Source organism: Lissotriton vulgaris, chromosome 11, assembly GCF_964263255.1.
Source record: "Lissotriton vulgaris chromosome 11, aLisVul1.2, whole genome shotgun sequence".
In the NCBI taxonomy this organism is placed as follows: domain Eukaryota; kingdom Metazoa; phylum Chordata; class Amphibia; order Caudata; family Salamandridae; genus Lissotriton; species Lissotriton vulgaris.
The window spans coordinates 600504770-600528785 of NC_141699.1; the positions used below are offsets into that span (position 1 = coordinate 600504770).

The window sequence follows — 24016 nt, forward strand, 5'->3', positions numbered from 1 at the left end:
GCTCTTTAGAGTGCCAGTTATCAAAGCTTGTATGGAAAGACTTAAGAGTTATACCTCCAAGACTTCCACCTGCCCCAGTGTGAAATCTTAACATAGTCCTCACACGAATAATAGTCCCACTGTTTGAACTCATGCATAAATGTGAACTGCAATTTCTCTTGTGGAAAATCGCTTTGCTCATTGCAATTACTTCACTAAGGGGAGTGGGTGAGCTACAAGCACTAACCATAGAAGAACCCTTTTTCCAGGTTCACAAAGACAAAGTGGTTCTTCGTACCAACCCTAAGTTTCTACCTAAGGTACTTTCTGCCTTTTACATCAATCAATCGGTTGAGTTACCGGTGTTCTTTCCTCAACCAGATTCAGTGGCAGAACGAGCTCTGCACACTTAAAATGTTAGAAGAGCCCTTTTATAGTACATAGATAGAACAAAGTCATTTCGTAAAACTAAACAACTTTTTGTTGGTTTTGCTCCAGCTCACAAGGGCAATCCTATATCCAAGTCCGGTATTGCCAGGTGGGTTGTTAAATGTATTCAGACTTGTTATGCAAAAGCAAAGAGAACTTTAACAACACCCCCTAGAGCTCATTCCACTTACTAAAATAGGGGCTACTGTCGCTTTCTTAGGAAACATTCCCATAGCTGACATTTGTAAGGCTGCAACATGGTCACACACATTCACCAAACATTTATGTGTATATGTCTTAGCCAGACAACATGCTAATGTGGGCCAGACATGCCTCGAACTGTAAATGTTGCTTACCCAGTAAGCATCTGTTCTTGGCATGTAGAGCGGTCGATTCACATGCGCCCACCTGCCTCCCTGGGTACCTATGCCTGTTGCAGTTCTCTTACTTTGTATACATACGCATGGACATCTCTATTCTTCTTTTACTATCTCTTGTCTCGCCCTCTGTGGGAAACAATCTAACAATAGAGTCGATGCCCATGCGCACTATCACCAAAAGGAAGAGTCACCAACCTCGTGACTGGAAAGATTTCTTCGAAGAAAAGCAAAGTGCAAACATCCGGACCCAACACTAGATGGCAGGAGTATGCAAAGCATGTGACTCTACATCTCTACATGCCAAGAACAGATGCTTCCTTGTAAGTAACATTTTCCTTCATCCCCACCCCGCTCTTCCCCCCTCCATTATGGAAATTGTCAAATTGTTTGGTTCCTCCACAATTACCTTATCCACATGTTGGCTTTTCCGATGGTAACATTTCTATTCTGTGCCCTCTTGAACAAAGATTTTGGTTTTGGGCTTATGAAAAAGAGATATCCTTTTCATACTACATTGTGTAAAGTGAAGTCCTTAATTCCCTTTGTGAGCCCTACAGCTAATTTATTATATTGAAGTAAACCCGGTGACAACTGTTCATACTATAACAGACCACATGATATTTCTCACTGAAATATGAAATTCATGTTAAAAAAGTGGGTTGTTGTGTGCCATTTTGGTGCCTTCCTTCTTCTAAAAGACAGCCTTTTTGGTTAGCTATCACGTCTGCTAGGAACATTAGCAAACTTCGGACTCTGTTGTCTTTCAAAGATCTATCCAGCATCTTTGACAAAAAGAAGGTTGTCCTTTGGATGGTTCCTTCTATCATACCCTGAGTTCTGGCAGAGTTTTTTTCATACCAACAACAAATTGTCAGTTTCCCATCCTATACTTTCACAGTTCTTCGGTTCAAAAATTGTACATCATCCAAAAAATGCAAAATTGCACTTGGAAGCAACAGGATAACCACTTTAGCCAAGTGAATATTCCCATGCCTATCCAAATGTTCCTACATTTGTGGCATTATTGTCCTTCTGAGTTCATATCATTTTACCTGAGCAAAAGCTGCATTGGTGGCAGGAAATGCATATTTCAGAAATTTGTAGTACAGTAAATAGGGCCACTTTTGGAATTGTCATCTAGAAAAGTTGCTGCTTTCTATCACTAAGTTCTGGTTACCATGTCTGCTTAACTCCTGTTCATGTTGTTTCGCCTCCCAGTGTTCTTTATCTATAGAATTAGATTCCCAAAATTTGATGAGAAGTTAGAGCAATGTCGGTGGAAGGAAAAACATAATTTTACTATCCTTGACTTTGTCTTCCTCCCCATCCTTTGTGTCTTTTCTATACACAATCAAATCCGCTCCAGCCAGATGCAGTACTCCAACTTTCATGCTTGAAGGTCCGCGCAATTACTAGTTAATACTTGCTGCTAAATATGTGGCAGTGAGGAGATCACAAGTTTAGATCCCTGCAACAGCAACTCAGCCACCAAATATTTCAAAGTTGTTGAATGGAGTCCCATTAAATTAAGAGACAGCAACGCCTTCTATGTGCAGCTCATAGAAATATCTGAAGTGTGGAATTAATTTCTAGCTAAGAAACCTACACAATCTCTCTTGCTCTATCCCTCTCTTAAGTGGTTTAATGTTTTATTGCCCTGTTTTTTATAGGTACTTTTTACAACCACGAGACAATGGAAACAAGACTTCCAAGGCAGACGAGCTTGGATCGCTTCGATTAAACATCTGTTATTTTGAGGACTATGTGCTTCCATCGGAGCACTATGTCCCACTGAAAAATCTCATGGTGAAATCGCCGGATGTTAAGGTATTTTCACTGAGACGTTGATTTTGTAATGCTTTGCTCTTTTGAACATCTGTTACAAAATGCCATTACCATCTGTGCTTCTTTATGTCTAATACAAATTCCCAAAAATACTAATTTGTGTTCTTATATATTTATTTACTATGGTTCTTCCTCTAGTGAGGTGAAATGGAAATACAGTTAGTGGACTAGGAGATCTGCTACCTCGGATCTTCTTTTAGGGGTGTTATCACTACTCGAATGTGAGCCCTGGGGACGAAGAATGCCTCCTCGAACTGGCAAGTCATATGGCAGTTTAGGTTCACGCTTCAATTGTGGATAAACGATATTCCAGAGATAAGGAGTGAGAACTCTAATGAATCTGCCAAATGAATTGTACTGCTCAACTTAGTTTGTGTAACTGGTCTCATTGAGGTACATCTAAGTTTGTACCAATGAGTGGACAAAGGTGCTAGATCTTTAAGTATTCTGGTCCTTTCACCCCAAAGGTTTTGTACATGCATGCATGGTACTGGGTGTTTGCAGGCTGAGGAGCCAAATGAGAGCATTGAAAGTTGAAGTGACCTTTCGATTTCTTTCGGCTGTAGCAGAGCCTGCCTAAATGTTCTTGTATTCTCAGTCACTTTTAAATTTCTTTTTCCAGAGGCCCGCATAACTTGATTTATAATAGACGAGTTATGAGAGGGTGGAGGTATTAGTGAGCTCAGGTTAATGGTTTAATTTCCGGAGTGGCGCTGTCCTTCATAGCATCTTTAGCTTCTAATTTGTTGCTTTGTGTGACTACAGTATGCTGTTGCTCCAAAGTTATTTTTGGGGTGACCGACTGTTCTGTACAACTGCCCCAACTATCATTAGCTCTGGTATGCCACTCAGCCGCTTCCTACCTCATTTGTTTTGTAGAGTTATATCGAACATGCACGATTATGCATATCAGTAGTATTAACTTATGGGCCTGAAGGATGAAAGATCATTTAATTATGTTTACATTTGTATTGATCATCTCATGTTACGCACAAATTGTAGTGGTTGTTTGCCTCATTCAACTTTCTTATCTGCTATGAAAATTCATACAGTCATCTAAATACCTCCCACCCCCTATTCCTTAAATCTCTCGGTACCATAACAGTGAATTCTATTCTTAACTGTTATTTCGGAATGCTCACATAAACCAAAAATTATGAACTTTAAAAAAAACTTATTTTGAGCATTAGCCGCAGATTGCCTCTAGCGATTGCGTAAAGACAAAACTGTCAAATCTCTGTATCACTGAAACGGTTGGAATAGCAGTTGATGTTTTGGAAACTTGACTAGGGATTTGCATTGTGGTACCAGTTCAGTAGGAACCTTGTGTGAAAGGTGAGTTGTCATTGTCATGTAAAACAGTGGGGAGGGGAGGATTCTAGATGCCAGGCCTTTCCTTGGTGCACCTGGCATGGTCATTATGGATTGTTGTCGAGGTGGTGCTTGATCAGCTTGAAAGTTACTTCCTTTCTGAACTGCTTTAGTGAAGTTGTACACCTGATGTTTGGCAGATGTTATTCTATCTCAAGGTAAAAAGACTTATTCCTGCTTTTCTCTTTTTGCATTTCGTGATTACAAACCTTTTCTGCTTTGTTGGTTAAAAAGCAGCCACATAGATCTAGCTTTGACATATTGTTCAGGTTCTTTCAGTCACGTATTTTGCACAGTTTTGGGAAGCAGTGGATGACTGCTTTCTTGATGCTTTTCAGAGCAGCACATACAAGTTTCCAATGAGAATGTTATTCTACGACCTAGTCAAAAGAATAGCAGCTTTGTTAGCAAGGGTAGACTTAAAGGTAAGGTATGTATCAAAGCTGAACATAAGAGATGGTACCCGTCCAGCCGCTTGCAGTCTGAAGGCCAACGTATATACATGTTGGCCTTCAGGATGGAGTTTGATTAATTGTGGTACATGTGGAAATTTGTTGAGGGATAGGTCATGTTTGCTGGTGTGATGAAGTCTTGCTTTATAGCTTTCATGGCAAGTCTTTGATGGAATGCTTTGCTTGTTGAATTTAGTTGTTCACAGGGAGTAGGTTTAACATGTTGGATATAGGAATATCTAGAGATAGTCTGTGAAATCCATTGATTCTTGGAAGTAGTTGATTATCACATGCCAATTTTACAACCAGCTCAGGCAAAGGGGATATTGTTTTTCCCAGGCAACTAAATGGATATGAGGCACTTGTGAGCCCGTAATAATGATTTAAGGAATTCTGACCGAGAAAGGTACCTGTAGGCTACATACTCAAGGAACCAGCATGGCTGCTGTTTAAAAACCTTCCTCTTTGGCTTGGCCTTTGGTGATTGGAGAGTAAATGTGACTCCTCTAGTTGATAATTATTGCTGTAGAATAAGGACGTGTTATGTCACCTCTGAGTGACGGGAGCAGGTGCTGGTCATGAATATGGAAGAGTAAACATTTTTTTTTTTTAAAGTCCGAACAGGGCACAGAAGTAGAGGACTCCCCCAAGGCCGGAAAGGTAGCTGGTTTCTGCCGACCAACCACAAGTGTGTCCCAACGCATTTGGTACCACAGGACTGCCAGCTCGTAGTTTTTAGGTCTCGCCTGACTCATCGCATGCGCAGGCCTGGCGAGACTTTTAGTGAGGGCTTAAAAAAATGCTACCATGACCAACTTACAGCTTGCGTGCATGTGTGTGGGCGCGCGCTTACGAGCTGAGGCGCCATATGGCTTTCCTCTCAGGCTCATTAAGCGCATTGCTCGCCGCGCTTGATCGCAATCACCTTCACTTTCGCGGCCGCTTTATTGTTCTCAGTGACGCGCGGCCAATGCTTGTTATTTCAGGGTAACAATGCTTGTTATTTCAGGGTAACAATGCTTGTTATTTCAGGGTAACCATCAAGGTGCTACATTTGCTCACGATAAACATCTCGCAAACCAGCTCACCGATCAGACACACCTCGTGCTGCCTGTGTCTTGACAGCGCGAGACTCTTCCTAAAATAGAGCAGCGGTCGCTGAGCTCTGGTTCAAGGCCTTGTAAACTAGATTTTTTCAAAGCAATACGTCTGTACCAAAACAAGCTGGGCCCTCTGCCCGACGCTGCCGCCGCACACAGGCCCCGTTGTGCCAGCCGGGGTGAATCACTCTTCCTGCTGAGACAGACCCCTCTCCTGGGGCTGGCCTTGGCCAGGGCGGTCTGCAGCAGGGCCTTGCAGTCTATTATTCAGGATGGGTTGGCACTCACGAGCGCGCTCTATTATGGATGTTGCCTGTACCCAATTTCACATTGTTCCTTGCCTCTACCCTGGCTAGGGTGACCAGGTGTCCTGGATTTGCCTGGACGGTCCCCGTTTTTCACCAGCTGTCCGGGCAGATTTCGAGAAATGTAGCTCATGTCCCGGTTATTGGAGAGGGTCGACTAAAAAATGGGGGAGGTGTTTTTTATGTTTTACAAAGCAGAGATAGTTAGCAGTTGTTCCATGAAAGCAATTTAATTCACAGGCAAGCTGAGTATGTATATATTATGACCTATTTACTTTCATATAGGAAGCAATTTTTATTTATTTATTTATAAAAGCAATGACAGTATGTGTGCATTACACAGTTTATTTTTGTAAGGAAGCTCAGCTGGGAATGATGTGTAATTTACAGGTTTACTTGTGGAACGAGAGCAGGAGATGTCCACATTACAATTGTACTTTCATAGAGCAAGCAGAAGTCATGGCAAGAAAGCTGGTGTAACATGTACGAAAAAAAATTCACTATTGTAGAGTAAGCAGGTATAAGGTGTGTACATCACAGTTTTACTAGTGGAAGGTAAGGGTAGTGATATGATATGTACATTACAGTTTTACTTTTATAACAGACTCAAGAACATAATGTGCACATTGCAGCTTTCTCTTTAGAAAGTAAGCAGAGAATGTGTAATTTATATTTTCAATTGGGTACGTTATGCAGGAATATGAGCTCTACACTATAGTCTACCTAAGTGAAGTAACAGAGGACGTGATACCCCTGTACCTGTTGCTTCTTCCACTTTCTCCCCCAATGGTCTTGATTTCTTCTTCCCCTGCCCCACCCATCCCACCCCCCACCTTGTCTATGTCGCTTCTTCCCCTCCCACTCCCCAATTGTCTTGATTTCTTTCTCCCCTCCAGCCCCTGCTTATTAGTGACGCTTCTTACCCTTCCACCCCCCCACCCCCCTTGTCTGTGTTACTTCTTCCCTTCCACCCCCATCCTTCTGTTGACCCTCCTACTTTTTCCCTGCCACCCATCACCGTCCAATTGTCTGTGCTGCCTCACCACCCTCCATAAGCGAAACAAACATTGGCATAGCCAATAGTTCTCGCCTTTGAGACCTGATGCTTAACTAAATACTTAGAAGTGTTTAGTTATCCAGCACAATATCCTTGGTGCAACAACATCAAGTGTTGCATGGCTAAACACTTATAAGGACCCAAATGCGAGACCTATTGGCTATGCCAATGCTTGCTGTCTCTAGGCTGTAAAGTAAGCAGCTACTGGCCACTCCTTGGTGAGAGAATTCACCCGAGAGTACTATATATTGTGTGCAGATGCCCCGGACACTAAGAGCCTACTTAGTATCTGAGGCTCTTTTATGAAAGCAAAACGTTTAATTAGCAGAGAAATGTGTGCTTTCTGAGCCCAGAGAGCTATTCAAAATCGGGATAATCTGTGACTGCAATCTCTTTGGTTAAGAAAATAAACTATAAACCTTAGTTTCGTACCAAAATGTAATCTTTATTTTAGTTTTATTTTCTTGAGATAAAATCTGAAAACTGCTTCAGGGCTTAATTGTATATAATCGTCTCTCTCGACTTTCTATTTAGGAATGTTTTTGGTTATTTTACTCCACAATCGTGCATTACATCTGATGCTTCTGTTGTACAGTGCTCTATTGCCTTAAAAATAAATAAACAATAGTAAACTCGAGACGATTTTCACCTGGTCACCATGTAAACATGTTGCTGCCTTATCCAATATATAGGATGTACCGACAGTGACTTTTAATTGAGACAATGTTATGTCCAGCCCGAACTGCCAAGCCATGTCTTCCCTGGACCGGAAACAAGCTTCCGAGGACCGGTTTCTGGCATTCCAGCCGTCTTCAGCCCGGCTTGCTTGAATCCAGTGGCAAAGTGATCAAGGGACTCACGTCTGAGCATACCCTGTCACACTTGTGGCGGCCAAAAGCGGTACAAAAGGGAGTGGTGATGGACGGAGCATCTGAATCAATCAAACACCCACACCCAGTCAAAAGATCTGGGTTTAATCCATCACCATTCTTTAGCCCACTCTGCCACCCCAGTTCAGACATAGCTACATGCAAATCAGTCTGACCCTGTGCCTCATGGGAACAGTTTAGCCCGAACTGCCAAGCCATGTCTTCCCTTGACCGGAAACAAGCTTCCGAGGACCGGTTTCTGGCATTCCAGCCGTCTTCAGCCCGGCTTGCTTGAATCGAAATTTGCCTAGCATTTGTAACGGTAAGTTTCAATTCTATTAAGGACACGGAGGCGAGGATTATGCTTTTCTTTCTTCGCATTTATTATCAATTAAAAAACACAGCAGCCTTAGAAAAGCTCATAATGCAGAAAAATGCTTAAATAACAATAATAAAGCATTTTGGTCGCATAACTTGAGAAAAAACAATGTCTCTGGAACTACAACTCCCATCATGACAACACACAGACTGAACAGAGTCCATCCTCTATGTCTACAGTCCACAGATAGGCAGTCCCTTCTCCATGTTCCTCCTCTTTCTTCGCGCAAATTACGCCATCAGTTCATTGGTCTGGCTTGGAACCATCATTTCCTAACAGAAGAAATAGAACTGCGTCAGCGTCGTAACGGAAAATTCAGGAGTTTACAATCAAGTAACTATTCAAGGCTCACATTCAACCATGAGGAAAAACTTTCAAAACCTGGTTACTTACTGCCATACGGGGGGGTGTCGATTGACGATATACTGGGTGGGATAATCCTCGCCTCCGTGTCCTTAATAGAATTGAAACTTACCGTTACAAATGCTAGGCAAATTTCGATTCTATGGCAGGACCGGAGGCTCAGATTATGCTAGTTCAAAGCTTACTTACCACCAAACTTGCAATATCCACCACCGGCTTAAAGTAAAACCTCTTAAAGGTGGAATCGGAGGACCAGTCCGCGGGCCGCATCAAATCCTCCAACCGAGCTCCCGCAGAGAAAGCCTTAGAGGCCATGGCCCCTCTGGCAGAGTGAGCTCCGAAACGTTTGGTATCAATACCTGCCTCTTGCATGACCCAACGCACCCACCTGGCTATGGTGGGAGAAGAGACCGCATGGTGTGGTTTTCGCAAGGCAATCAACAATTGTCTCTCGCCCGGAGGGCGAATGTCCCAAGTCATATCTTCATAAGCTTTCAGACACTGAACAACACATAGCTTCGGGACATCCTCAAAAGCCGGATACGAAATTGTTCTAGAAGCCGACTTTGTGCGGCGACCAATCGTGAAGGTGACACCGTCTGGTGAAAACACGCGCGCTGAGACATCCAGAGCACGCACATCCGACACCCTCCGGCAGGACACCAAGCATAGTAGCATAGCCAGTTTCGCCGAGAGTTCCTTGACCGATAGGTACCTGTTAGGTTGCCAGGACAGAAAAAGGTTCAAAACCAAATTGACGTCCCAAAGGACTGAATACTGGGGCTCTGGTGGTAACGCCAACTGGACGCCCCGCAAAAGTCGGCATACAAAAGGGTGTACTCCGATTAAAGCACCGTCAACTGGGTGGTGTGCCGCAGAAATAGCCGACCGCACAGCATTAATTGTGCGGTAGGCAAAACCACCCACGGCCAATTCCGCCAAATAATTCAACACGGGTACGAGTCCCGCGACCATGGGATCCAAACTCCGTCGAAGACACCAACGCACCCACTTAGACCAAGCGGATTTGTAGCGCTTCGACGTACTGACAGCCCAGGCCTTGGATAACAGACCTTCAGCTGATCTCGAAAGGCCCGGGAGCGACCAACGTCTCCTGAAAGCCTCCATGCCATGAGGCGGAGAGAGCCCTGAACGATGAGAGGATGCGGATCCCGATCCGGGTTGAGGAGCAGGTGAGGAAACCGGGGGAGTAGGATTGGAGAATCCCAGGAAAGTTCCAGAAGAACTGGAAACCAGACTTGGTACCTCCAGAGCGGCGTCACCAACACCAGCTCCACTTCCTGCCGGCGAACCTGCGCCGCCGTTCGCATCACCATCGAAAAAGGCGGAAACGCAAAGGGCTTCTCCTTGCTCCAGTCCTGGAGAAACGCGTCCGTGGCCTCTGCCAGCGGATCCGGTCTCCAACTGAAGAACCTCGGAAGTTGATGATCCAAGCGGGACGCAAACAGGTCCAGTGAGAAAGGACCCCACAACCCGTTGAGCCAGTGAAAGACCTGGACATTCAACTTCCACAGACTGGAATCCCAGAGGTACCTGGAGTGCCAGTCTGCAACCTGGTTGGCCTGACCCGGCAGGTACTCCGCCGCCACCGACACATGATGTTCTAGACAGTAATCCCAGAACTGTTTTGCCAAATTTGCCAGTGCACGGGACCTCGCGCCCCCTAGGTGGTTCACATACCGCACTGCCGATACGTTGTCCATTTTCAATAGGACACACGACTTCACTGAGTCCCTGGTCCAGCAGCGTACTGCAAAGGACCCCGCCAGAAGCTCCAGACAGTTGATTTGCAACTTCTGCTCTTCCAAGGACCAAGTGCCGCCTGTTGAAAAATCTCCACAGCGCGCTCCCCAACCGACTCTGCTGGCATCGGATTCGATGACGAGGTCCGGGGAAGATCCGAAGATTGCCCGACCATTCCTGGCCTCCATGTGGGTAAGCCACCACAACATCTCTTCCTTGACCTCTTCCGATAGGGGAACCATTTGGTCGTAGGACACGCCTCTGCGTAGATGATAAGCTTTGAGGCGCTGGAGAGCCCTGTAGTGCAGAGGGCCCGGGAAGATGGCCTGAATCGAGGACGATAGCAGACCCACCACTCTGGCCACTTGACGTAACGACGTGTGAGATTTTGCAATTGTCTGCCGCAAGACATGTTTGATCTTGGACAACTTCCGAGACGGAAGACTCAAGGAGGCGTCGACGGAGTCTATGACAAACCCCAAAAATTCCACTTTCTGAGAGGGTACAAGAATCGACTTGTCTCCATTGATGACAAAACCGAGCTCCTGAAGGAGGTCGATCGTCCGGCCCAGGTGAGAAAGCAAACTGTGTGGGCATTGCGCCATCAGCAAAATGTCGTCCAGATAGACGATCAGGCGAATCCCCTGCGCTCGCAAGAATTCCACAACGGGATGTAACACTTTGGTGAAACACCACGGAGCCGAGGATAGACCGAACGGAAGGGCCGTGAATTCGAACACCTGTTCCCGCCAGAGAAACTGGAGGAAGCGACGGTGAGGAGGATAGATTGGAACCACAAGATAAGCATCCTTGAGATCCAACTGTACCAACCAGTCCTGTGGAAGGAGGATATCTCGAAGGGGATGAATTCCTTCCATTTTGAAATGATGGTAGACCAACCACCCATTGAATTCTTTGAGGTTGATCACCGGACGACGGCCTCCGCCGGGTTTGTCCACTAAGAAGAGATTGCTGATGAAGCCCGACGGATGCCGAGTTGATTGGCGAACAGCCCTTTTGCGGAGAAGTTCCGCGACCTCTTCGTCTATCAACTGGGCATCGGACACCGAAAAGGTTATAGGGCGCGGGGCGCACACCTGGACAGGCTGATCGTAGAATTCGATATGAAAACCGCGGATAGTTTGCAGCACCCAAGCATCCGCTGTAAGATCTACCCACGCCCTCTGAAAGGCCGCTAGTCGGCCGCCAATCTGAACCTGTTCTGCGGGGATAACACTCACCGTGTGTGCTGGAAGCGTTGGAGTTCTTCCTGAAGCCCCGACCTCCGAAACGCTGCCCTCTTGTAGGGTAGAAGGAGTTGAAGTTGGCCGAGGTGTTGTACTGCCCTTGCCCGGAGCCTTGCCCTCTGTTACCGGCATTCTGCCCGCCACGGCCGGTCGCGCGGCCCCTACCGCGACCGGCCCCTTGGGAGAAACGCTGTTGGAACACGCGTTTGATACTGGTCTGAGCCCTATCCAGGGATGTGAAAGTAGACACGAACTTCCCTAACTCCTTAATGAACGGTTCTCCGAAGAGACCGCCTTGGGCAATTGCTCCTGCCTCCGAAGAGGCTAAGTCTCCCAACTTAGGGTCTAGCAAGGCTGGGGAGCCCACATGGGGCCTCACCAAGTGCAAGGTCTGCAGTCTTCCAAAGAGAGCACCTACCACATCAACTTGCTGGAATTGAGAGCAGTCCACCTGGCCCTCAAAGCGTTCCTTCCCTCGCTTCAGGAGGCATCGGTTCTAGTACAAACGGACAACACCACCACAATGTACTACTTGAACAAGCAGGGAGGAACACGCTCAAGGACGCTATCACTGGAAGCTCAGCGCACCTGGCATTGGCTTCTGGCTTGCAAGTTGTCTGTTCAATCAGTCCACCTCCCAGGAGAGCAGAATGTGAGGGCGGACGCACTAAGTCGGCACTTCAAAGACCGAGAGAACTGGGTTCTCAACGACGAAGTGCTAGAAGGTATTTTTCAGTCTTGGGGTCGTCCTTCTTTAGACCTCTTCGCGGACGACGTAAACAGCAAATGCCCAACCTTCGCCTCAAGGTTCTACCGGCCAGGAACAAAAGGGAATGCTCTTTTGATCGACTGGTCAGGGGAATTTGTGTATGCTTTTCCACCGCTTCCGTTGATCCCGAAGGTGGTGAGCAAGCTGAACCACTCGTGCACATCAATGATCCTGCTTGCCCCCGACCGGCCGAGACAATGGTGGTACACAGACCTGCTTCACCTGTCAGTGGTTCATCACACAAGACTTCCATGCAGGCAGGACCTGTTATCGAAGATGAGCGGGAGGATTCACCATCCCAACCTTCCGTCGCTGAGCTTGGCAGCATGGCTCCTGAGGTCATTCAATACGGCCATCTAGGACTGCCACAGGACTGCATGCCCATTCTGAAAGAAGCACGACGACCTTCCACAAGACATTCTTGCGCATGCAAGTGGAAGCGGTTCTATATGTGGTGTATGCAGAATGGGCTTAAACCGGTGAAGGGTCAGGAAGAAGCAGTTCTTCCCTACTTGTAGTACCTGGCTAAAGCAGGGTTGAAGTTCAATTCCATTAAGGTGCATTTAGCTGCTATAACAACTTATAGGCGATCACCTTCCCAAACTTATTTTTTCCAGTTGCCAGCAGTAAAGGATTTTCTGCAGGGTCTGAAAAATGTGTCCTCCTTCTCCTCCCTGGGAGCTGAACCTAGTACTATCAAAATTAATGGCCCTCCTTTTGAGCCCATTCATAAAGCGACTTTACAGCATATTTCCTGGAAAGCCGCTTTTATGGTTGTGATTAGGTCAGCTCGTAGGGTGAGCGAGATTCAGGCTCTCTGTACCAAGGAACCATATACAGTGGTTCATTTGAATAGAGTGGTTCTGAGAACGCACCCTTCTTTCCTGCCGAAAGTGGTGTCAGATTTTCATGTCAATCAGTTGATTTCTCTGCCCACTTTCTTTCCCAATCCCTCTACACCAGCTGAGAGGGCTTTACACTCTTTGGACCTGAAAAGTGTTTTAAAGTTCCATCCGGACAGGTCCAAGTCTATTCGGCATTATTTGTTAACTATGGATCGATCAGAACTGGTCATGCAACATCGAAACGTTCCATTTCCAGATGGATCGTTTCGTGTATCAAACTTGCTTATCAATTGATGCAAAAACCTCTGGGGTTTACCCCTAAAGTGCATTCCACTAGAGGTAGAGCTGCCACGGTGGCTTACCTGCATAATGTACCCATGTCTGAGATTTGTAAAGCGGCGACCTGGAGGTCTGTCCATACATTTACTGTAGGAAGGTGGATATCTGACTATGGTCCCCCAACTTTTTGCCCCGTGTTTAGCTGGTTTTCGACTTAGTTGGCCTGGGAACCTGCTATCCAGGACACCAGGCTTCCTGCTCTCTCTGTTAAAATGGACTCCATGTACCTTAGGTACGTATCTAATTGGATACTGGGTCACCTTATCAGTCCCTGTACAGTGTACCTTAGGTACCCAGGGCATAGGTGCACTCAGGGCATCAAAACATGTCGAGTAAGGTGTCATACAAGGTGCCCTGTGCATACACCGGTTCAAACCAGTTGCTGGGGCACTCCAGCCCCAGCTCTGGCGCGAAACCGGACAAAGGATAGGGGGTGTAACCACCCCCCTTCCTGGTCCCTCCCATAGGAGGGACCTAGTCATAGTACAGCCCCTTTTAGGAGAATATAGGTAGGAGCTGGTCCAATTCCAGATTAGATTATCCTGATTTGAAACTCTACAAGAAGAAACTCTGGACTTCGACGTTCTGCTCCACAGAAGACTGAAGAAATCTCCCTTGTGGCCAAGGAGTGATCACCCTGCACAAGCAGGCACCATCAAGCGTTCCAGCGGTTCACTTTGTCGTCTTCCCGAGTGGATCCAGACTTCAGAGCCCGACGAGACCCGGACTTCCAGACCTCTCCGACCTCTCCCTACATTTGGAGCACAGCTGAGATCCGTGGGTGCGACGAGACACGTGGGACCGGCCATTTTGGAGAAACTGCACTTTGCTTCCAGCACGACTTCAGAGGCATCCTCGACAAAGTGCTTTGGGGATTGAGAAGCCCCAGCCCCAAGCAGCTCCTGCACAGAAGACCAGCCCTCCAGCATCCACAAGATCTGCGTGGTGCCCTTTTGCTTGATTGCTGCTCGACGCGTTGTCTGGTCACTTGCCAGCTGGCTAGTGGCCTCCTAGACGACGATCCTTGAAATCCACACCGCTGGTCTGGTTGCTCCAGACTGGCCCCTGCTTCCTTGCAAAGGAGAAGCACCCCGGACCCTCCTGGTCCGCACCAGATGCCTTTTCCACTTACCACTTGCCAAGGCCTGTTGATGCCGAATCCGGATCTAACACTGCCGACAGCGAGAGCCTGCCTGGGACAGCTCGTGCCTCCATCCTGGTCGTCGAAGACACCACCTGGTCCACGTGGCTGCAGAGTCAAGCGTCCACTCTTCACCTGATCGCGACAACAGCATCTGGTTCCAGTCACCGGCTAATGACTGTGAACATTGTCCCCTCTGCTTTCAGGTCTTCATCTTCCTCGATCCACCCTTGGGTCGCTCCGGACATCTTCCTTCTGGTCGCCTGCAGCATCTTTTCCTCCAGGCTCCATAGACTTCAACGCGGAAACCCGACACACTTTGACACCTATGCACCTGCAGCCCGTGGGTGAGGTAACGAGCATTTCGGTGCTCAAGGGTAGATTGACTCTCCTAGTGTCCAGATTTCCAGTCGTAACTGTCTAATACTTACCTTATCGTAATATTTAAGTCTGTTTCTCCTACGTTTGGAGTGGTTGTCACAATTTGTTTGTACTCCTGGACATGTACAATAGTTGTATGTTTCTAGTAGTATTCCTGCTTGTGAATACTAATTTATGTGCTTATTCCACTTGTCGCACAACCAGCATTGGTAGTTATAGGAGTGTGAGAAATATGTGTATTTTTATTTTTCGTAATTACATAAAAACAGAGAATTGTATTTAATTAGGTGAAATGCAAATCCGTCATTTAGCAGTATATATTAGAGCGAAATCCGTCTTTGCATCAATAGTTCAAGCAACTCAGTAGCCACAAACAACTGCCACTCTTGATGTGATTGTACGTGTTCTGGTCTATAATTTTTTGGCGAACTGCAGCTTAATTACGCAACTTGGCTTAGTGGCATAATTTCTTGAAGTTCCACGTGATGAGCGTTAAGCGAAATTCATACATTACTTGAATTATACCAACGTAATTTAAATTCCACCAGGGCCTAGCAGGTACATCATAAGTATTAATATGTACATTTTTTCACAGGATTCTCTTCCCTTACAGCCACAGTAAATACTGGGTTGTTCCTTTCATTTCCCAGCTTGGTGGCACCCTTACTTCTACTGGAGTCATTTTCCATATACTTGCAGGAGAGGGACACGGCACTCTAAAAGTTTGTGAATACCAACAAAGTTCCACCCTCATAGTGTGCATACGTTTTTCCTTTAATGCCACCTCTGTTTCACACCTCTTATCCTTTCCCTCCCCTGATGCATAGTTACTCATGCAGAACACAAGTTGATGTACGTATGTTATATTTCTGAAGCGCAAGCCTAGCCAAAAGGCAGCGGAGTGCTGTACAGGGTCAAAGACCAGTATAAAATCAATTTGTGATAGGAGAGGGCGCCAGTTTGTGAACTATTAATGCATTGTCATGTAGTGTTCTGTAAAGGGGTGCTTTTTTCAATTCTTTAGGTCGAGCGCAGCGCGCATGCGCTTCTGTGCAAGGCATGCTGTATCTACTAGGGTTGTTTAGACCACGCCCCCACTTTCTATTTGTTCCTTTGTGTGCTTTTCTGTAGTCCTTTATTTTTATTGGTAGAATGTTGATCTTTGTCCCTCCTTTGGGTGTATTTTTTCCACTTTGTGGTGACTGCCCCGCTTACATGTCGCCTTACAATTTGACCTATTTATTGTTTGTTGACTCTTTTTTTATTTTTTCCAGTGAAGTGGTCCTGTGCCGTGAACCCACCTTTAACACGGCTGCGCTATGTTTTTCAACACATTTTATTTCATCCGGTTTTGGCTGCCTGGGCAGCATGCAGTAGGCATGGGAGGCGTAACCTGTGCCACTTATTTCTTTCTTTCAAATGCTCCCACCCAGTTTGCGATCCTGTACGCATTCATTGCCATTGTTTCCAGTTGTTAGACGACGTGAAACATTAGCAATAAACAGACGGATATTTTGCTGGCAGTAACGTATCTTCTGGCTGACTGGATTAGCATCGATATTTGAAGACAGCTTGCTTGTTGATGAAAGGCAGGTCTGTGCAACGGGAATAAATTGCCTTAGCCACGGGGGTGGTATCTGACTTGGGAGCAGACATAGTGGGGAGGCACATACCAGCTCACACTGAAGCAAGAAACACAGGTGAACTTGCACAGTTATTTGAAAAGTCTCAATCACTGGTAAGTCCTTGACATGCCTACTCAATGAGTGGCAGTGTACTGCACTGAGATGTAATACCAACTCCTCAGCAACTGTAGATTTTTATGTAAATGACTTCCCTCATTCGCCGTTCCCCTTCTCACCGCTACTCGAGGGGCACCCACGGCTGCCCAGAGAGCTGTCGATGCCACTTCCATGTCTTCTTTACCCTCCGTCCCCTCCCCGTCCTTTCAGCGGAGCCAGGGACAACCTGCGACCAGCGCCCTAGAGTGTGGTCAGAGCTGTGTGTCTCAGCTTATGAAGTGGACTAGGCCGTGTCCTACCTGCTGTATGTCAGTTTACTTAGTTAAGAGGTATTTTGTTGTAATTGCGAATATCTACCGTTTATTACCCACAATGGGACGCTTACTGGAAAACATTTCAATTCTGTCGCTGTTACATTTTAAAAACATTCGGTTTACAGTTGTAAACAACAGCATGGGGTTAGCTCTTGTGAATTGACGTGTCTATCCCAAGAAGCCAGGGAGTGTAACAGACTCTGCTTGGCCCAGGGCCTGTGTGGCAATGTAAGGTGGTTGACTCAGGCCTGGGTGCAGGAAAGGTTTGTGGACGCTGTGCTTGTTCGCAATCCATACAGCAGTTTCCTTTAAATGTAGTTTTTATGCCATTAAGTCTGTCTACAGATGGCTTTAAATCTTTCAAAAACAAATTCAAACAACTCTAACAAAATATACAATGATGAGCAGTACAGAGAGCCAGTGGGCTGTAGGTTAGCCCTTTTTCATCTATCGGTTTCTGAGTGTTTTTATGGTTTGCCATTGCTTTGGTGGGCCGTCCATAAAGGCAAGGCCAGTTTGTGGATGGTAACAAGAAGCTCTGATTGAGCAATTTTCTCCATGCGCACAGATAGTAGACTAGGGTCAATAATATGTAATCCAAGTAAACTTGGTAGTATTGGGTGGAGAATCTTATATCTGGAGTCTAATGCCTCGTATCCAGATAGGTTGTTTTGTCAATTTTGTGTGTCTGTAAAGAAAAGAGTCGCTCCGCTGAGTATGCGTGGCCCAAATTTGGCGCCAAATTTGGGCCACGTGTGCCCAGAGACCCAATACATGTGCCCTGATGAAGTCTGCTGTGACTCTAAATGGTTGTAGACGAAACACGTGTTGGCATATGGGCAGCAACAAAGATATCAGAATAAAGAACATCTGAAACAATGACCTCGGTCTACTATGTGTGCTTGGATAAAATTGCTTCATTAGATGTTGATTCGGTCCTTATTGGGAGGGATGACTGGATTCCTCTCCTCCTGAAGCACCAGATGAACTATATGTTGAACTAAACATTTTATTTACAGATAATTTTGGAACAAGGAGTAGAGTGCGCCTTGTATACCCAGCCAGTGTTCCTCTTTTGTATTATATTATTAAGAAACTCTTAGTGGTCTCCTTTAGTTTTTTGTGATCGGGCATCAACTAGTCAGTTTGTTAAGTTCAGATACTACCTCTACCTTGTAAATTAGACTCAGTATATATGTTTGCTGACCTAACTGTATTACAGTTTTTGCTTTGTGGCATTTTAGAAAGAACCTGCAGTCTATATACCGTAGGCTGTCATAACGAGACCGTGTTGTTCACCAATCTTACTTGCACATTCATTTCTTTTACTTTGTTTTTGATAAAAGATTTAAATAACTGCTTTTTGCCCACAAAGTTAAAACGTGCATGCACATAGCCTTTCTTAAAGAGACACCGGCCCTTTATCAAAAGTATCAGCCGTGCAGTATTTTGTAGAGGGTCCAGCCCTTGCAACATAGACCTCCTCTGACTCCTTTTCGGTATGTTCTTTTTTGAGCGCATAGCTTTAATCTAATTGTGTCAGTTCTGGGTAAGGGGTCTTCTTCCCCATCTCCCATGTTGTCGCCTAAAGTGTTGCCTCCTTATTAGATTTTCTAGCATGGCAGCTTGGGGAAACAACAAAAAAAGTGGCCCAGCTATTATCAAATGAGTCTCTTCCATTTGCCCCAGTATTGGAACTTTCATAGATTCCCATGCTTTGTATCATTCCCCGTCGTCGGAATGGGAGCCTCGGTCGTACAAAAACCATAGAAACAAAAGAGAAAAACAGGCCTAGGCCTCATCTTATTTTGTATCCTATCACTCTCTTTGTGTAAAAGAGACCAAACTTTTGCCAGGACCAATCAGAGCAGCCTCACCCCATAGAACCTTCCTGAGAGAGCTCAGAGCCTCAGATTTTTCTACCGCACGTTGTGCTAGGGAGTCTCCACTGAGCTCTGCTCAGTTTTTTTTCTACAATCTTATTGGATTTTGGATTACTTCTTCAATTTTTTTCAACTGCTATCAAGATGTCTGACAAGGAGAAGAAGGCCCTATTCAGGTCCTGTGCCTCTTGTTGGGAAAAAGTACTTTTTGTCGAAGATAAGCATGACAACTGTATTTATTGCTTATACCCGGACCACAAGGCCACAGACTGCAAAATTTGTAGAACCTTCTCAACCAAGACTCTCTGTGACAGAGAGAGTCGACTTTTGACCTGGCTTCAAGAGAGGAAGACTCGGAAGGAGGTGCTTTCATCAGATGAAGAAGATTCTACATCTCTAGCGTCCTCTCACAAGTCCAGGAAGAGGGGTAGGTCTCCCCCTGGTTCTTCTTCAGTTGATCCCCCTCTTAAGGCCCCTCACAAGATCTCTGATGGGTCTGAGAGGGCTGGTCCCCTTCAATTTCCTCACGGAAGTGAAAAGGAGAGGCAGGGAATGGCTACTGGATTGGCTACAGCCTCAAAGGACAAAAAGGAGGTTTCCATTACTTCTCCTCCGTCCAAAAAAGAAAAGACCGGTGACAAACACTCTTCTGTAACTCCTGGAACCGGTCCGGAGAAAAAACAGCGTCCGTCGACGACGAAAACGTCAGGTACGTCGACGACTATTACTTCTGTGAAAGTTCCCGCTGTTTCCTTGGCTCAGTCGACTGGCCCGTCGTCGTTAGCGATCTCCACGTCGACATCTTCGTCATCATTCAAGGTTCCAGGTTCGTCGACGATTGCTTCTTCCACGTCGAGGACGATGAGCTCCGGTAAGGTGCTGTTGACGGGCTCGTCGACGACCACGACCACTTCGACGCTGATGGTTCTGACGACGAGTTCGTCTACGAAGCCGTCAACGATCATCCCGTCGATGACCAAGACTTCGTCGACTACGACGGCTGTACCGTCGACCATCATACCGTCGACGACCAAGACTTCGTCGACAAAGAAGGCTATACCGTCGACGACTGCTGCTCCGTCGACGAGACAGTCGACTGGTCAAAAGATGCATTTTCCACTGCAGAAGATGAAAATTACGCCGGAAATGACGTCTCCACGACGAGTGTCGTCGCATCCACCGAATATGCTCCTGGATGATGAGTCGGAGGAAGAGGAGGATGAGTTTGGCCATCATGGAGACGCCTACAGTCCCTCAGACTTGCATGTAAAACTGCAGGACACTGACACGGAGTAATATTTCGAGTATGCAGGAGAGCAACAGTTGCACTGTTTCACAAGAGCGACGTCCCACTGGTTTAGGACAGGACATGGTGGCCATGCCCGCCTCTCTGATCTCTGATCTTCAGCTGATGTTGCAGGACTATAGAAACAGGTTTCCTTCTGAACCTTCAACGCAGTTGCACAACCTCTGCCTCGGGGGTTGCCACAAGCACAGTCAGTTACTGGTCCGCCTCCTTCGCCGGTGGTGCCCCACTTTCCACCTCAGGTTATACCTCTGGTCCGATCTTGGACACCGGATCCAGAACCAACCAATCCTGTCCACCAGGATACCTCTTCGGACGATGATGCTGTTCAAGTAGATCCCTTGACTGATCCTTTGCAGGACCCAGATCTGGATCAGGGTGACAGTGGGCTACAAGATCCAGACGCCACTGGTCGTGATACTTCTAGATCCCCTCCTGTGGACATAGGGGGGGTTCCATAACCTGATGGAGAGGGCGTCAAAGAGGTTTGGACTGCCGGTTACGAGGGAGGAGTCCGAGTGCTTCCTCTGACTTCAAGGTGCAATACAGGAGATCTGTTAAGTCCATTCCGATAATCGAACCTGTGTGGGAGGAAGGCATGAAGATCATGCAGAATCCAGCCACTGTTATCCCTTGCTTCCCAGACTGGAAAAGAAGTATAAGGCTCCGAAAGGCAGTCCAGCTTGTCTTCTTGGACAGCTGAAGCCTGATTCGGTGATCTCTCAGGCCGCCCAAAGCAAGTCAAAAAATCAAGGAAGGTAAATGTCTGGATAACGTGGGGGAAGAGGTTTTCTTCCATGGCCAGCTTGCTGGTTAGAGCAGCGAATTCTCTCGCCATTCTAGGCAGATACTATCGCCAGATGTGGTGTGACATGGCACAGTTTGTGGAACAATTGCCAGACGCGACAAGGGATGAGGCCAAGAGAGTGCTGATGGAGGGAGAAAAATCCTCCTCCGAAGTTATCGACTGTGCGATGGATATTGCTTCCACTGCTTTTCGGGCCTTAACGGGGTCAGCAGTGCTGCGTCGCCAGGGCTGGTTGAGAGCCACCTGGTTTCGTCAAGAGGTCCAAAATAAGGTCCTGGACCTCCCATTTGATGGAGAGATGCTTTTCAGTAAGCATGTTGATGATGCCCTGCAGAATATAAAGAAAGATACCGACACGGCGAAGTCACTGGGATCTCTCAACTACCGTAAGGTCCCGTTTAAAGACGTTTGTGGCAGAGGTTTCTCTTCGTATAGAGGCAGCGCCCAACAGAGATATTCATCTCAATCGTCCCAGTCTTATAAGACCCAGTACTCCAATCAACGGCAGGGATAATCGGTGTCTTACTCTTGCCAAACTCCGCGAGGGCGTGAGAACCGTCTAGGACGTGACCGTGCCAAGCGGCAATAGCGGCCTCCTGGCTCTACCTGCTCTTCCTTCCCTCCCCGTCACATCGGTGGGGGGAAGGATATCTTTTTGTCTGAACAGCTGGAGGTGTATAACATCGGACCAGTGGGTCCTGAATATTGTACAGAGTGGCCATACGTTGGAATTCCAAGATCTTCCTCCAACAAGAGCTCCGGGCGCCATCCGCACAAAACATCTGGGACTGCTCCATCTAGAAGCCCATCAATTGTTCCTCAAGGGGGCAATAGAACCGGTACCTCTCTCTCAGAGGGGCAGAGGTTTTTATTCCAGGTTCTTCCAGGTGCGGAAGACGACGGACTTGGCGCCCCATTCTAGACCTACGAGAGCTCAACACTTAGCTCATCAAACTCTCTTTCAGGATGGTCACTCTCCAGGAAATTCTTCCTCTTTTGAACCCAGGCGACTACTTGGCTTCCCTGGATTTAGAAGATGTGTATTTACACATACCGATACACCCAGCTCACAGACCATATCTGCGGTTCACAGTGGGCAAGAGCCATTTCCAATTCAAGGTGCATCCGTTTGGCCTTCGGTCTGCACCTCGAGTGTTCACCAAGGTGTTGGCACCAGTGGCAGCTTTTCTAAGAACACATTCCCTGGAGGTGTTCCCTTACTTGGACGACTGGCTAGTCAAGGCTCCATCTTTCGAGGAAACCTCTTAGGCTGTTTCGACTTGCATTCAGTTGTTCAGACACCTAGGCCTTCAATTAAACAAACGCAAGTCAGTTCTGCAACCCTCCAAAACCACACGATTTCTGGGGGCCATTTTGGACTCCACACAGTGCACGGCTCGTCCTTCGGAGGACCGTCAACGAAAGTTGATCGTATCAGCTCGCCAACTGTTCCACAAGAAATGCCTGTCAGTCCGTCAATACAAGTCCCTTCTAGGGTCGATGTCATCCTGCATACAATTAATACCGCATTGCAGGCTGCGAATGCGCCCTCTGCAGGAAGAACTAGACAAACAATGGCACCAAGCAGACTGATCATTCAATGACAAGGTGTTGGTGACTTCAACAATGAGAAAGGCATGCGAATGGTGGCTGGTACAAGAAAATATCGCACAAGGTCTGACGTTCAGAATTTCACCATCCCCCCCTCATCAAAACCACGGATGCCTCTTTGGAAGGCTGGGGAGCGGTGCTCCGCGAACTTCAAGTCAGCGGACACTGGAGCCCGGATCAGCGCCAGTGCCATATCAATTTTTTGGAGCTGACGGCCATTCGGTTGGCTTTGCAGGCTTTCCTTCCCAGAGTTCGCAATCATTCAGTGCTGGTCCGGACGGACAATACGACGGCCATGCACTATGTCAACAAGCAAGGGGGAACGAGATTGCAAACTCTGTCCACAGAAGCTCAGAGGATCTGGGATTATGCGATCCTTCACAACATCAGTCTGAGAGTCGAACACCTGGCAGGCTCGCTCAATGTCAAGGCGGACACCCTGAGTCGACAGACGGAGGTGACGCACGAATGGGAATTGAATCAGTCCATTCTGGAGAGGGTGTTGTCGGTTTGGGGGATGTACCATCTACCTTTTTGCCTCTCCAGTGAACGCCAAATGCCGGTTTTACGCAAGCAAGGTTCACCATAAGGGGTCCCTGGGGAACGCCCTTTCGATGGCCTGGTACAGCGCATTCTTTTACGCTTTTCCTCCAATTCCCCGAGAATTCAAGAAGATGAAGGTGGAACCGTGCAAGATTATTCTCATTGCACCAGCGTGGCCCCGGCAATTTTGGTACACTGAGCTCCTGCGACTCTCCCAGGCTCCTCCAATTCGCTTACAATCAATTCCGTCCCTGTTGTCCAGGAATCAGGGGCAGGTTTACCATCCGGATCCGAAATCGCTCCACTTGACAGTGTGGCTCCTGAACACAGAGAGTTCCGTCATCTGAATCTCTCCCAGGAATGTCGAGACGTTTTGTCACAGGCTCGAGCACCGAGCACAAATAAAACTTACAAGGCAAGATGGAGAAGGTTCTGCCTATGGTGTCAAAGACAAGGTCTCCATCCTTACAAATCTCTGCCTCACCAACTCTTGCCATATATACTATCATTGGCTAAGTCTGGGTTGGCACATTCGTCTGTGAAGGTCCATCTTGCAGCCATTTCAAGGTTTCGGTGTACTTCTTCAGGCCCTTCCTTATGGTCCTCTCGGATTGTTAAGCAGTTCTTGAAGGGTATGTTCCGGGTGTACCCTCCAGTTCAACCTCCTCCACCAGTTTGGCAGCTCAATCTTGTCCTGGCTCAACTCATGGAACCTCCGTTTGAGCCTGTGCACAAGGCGGACTTGAAGTTCCTCTCTTGGAAACTTGCCCTCCTCTTAGCACTTACTACAGCGA

General features: G+C 46.9%; 1 protein-coding gene across 1 annotated transcript in view; it reads left to right on the plus strand.

Moving 5' to 3' along the window:
- Window positions 1-24016, plus strand: part of RASA2 (RAS p21 protein activator 2) — a 619199-nt gene that overhangs the window by 401425 nt on the left and 193758 nt on the right. Inside the window, exon 10 of the mRNA XM_086943698.1 lies at window positions 2459-2615. Within this exon, the coding sequence (XP_086799824.1) occupies window positions 2459-2615 (157 nt within the window). The remainder of the gene's footprint in view (window positions 1-2458; window positions 2616-24016) is intronic.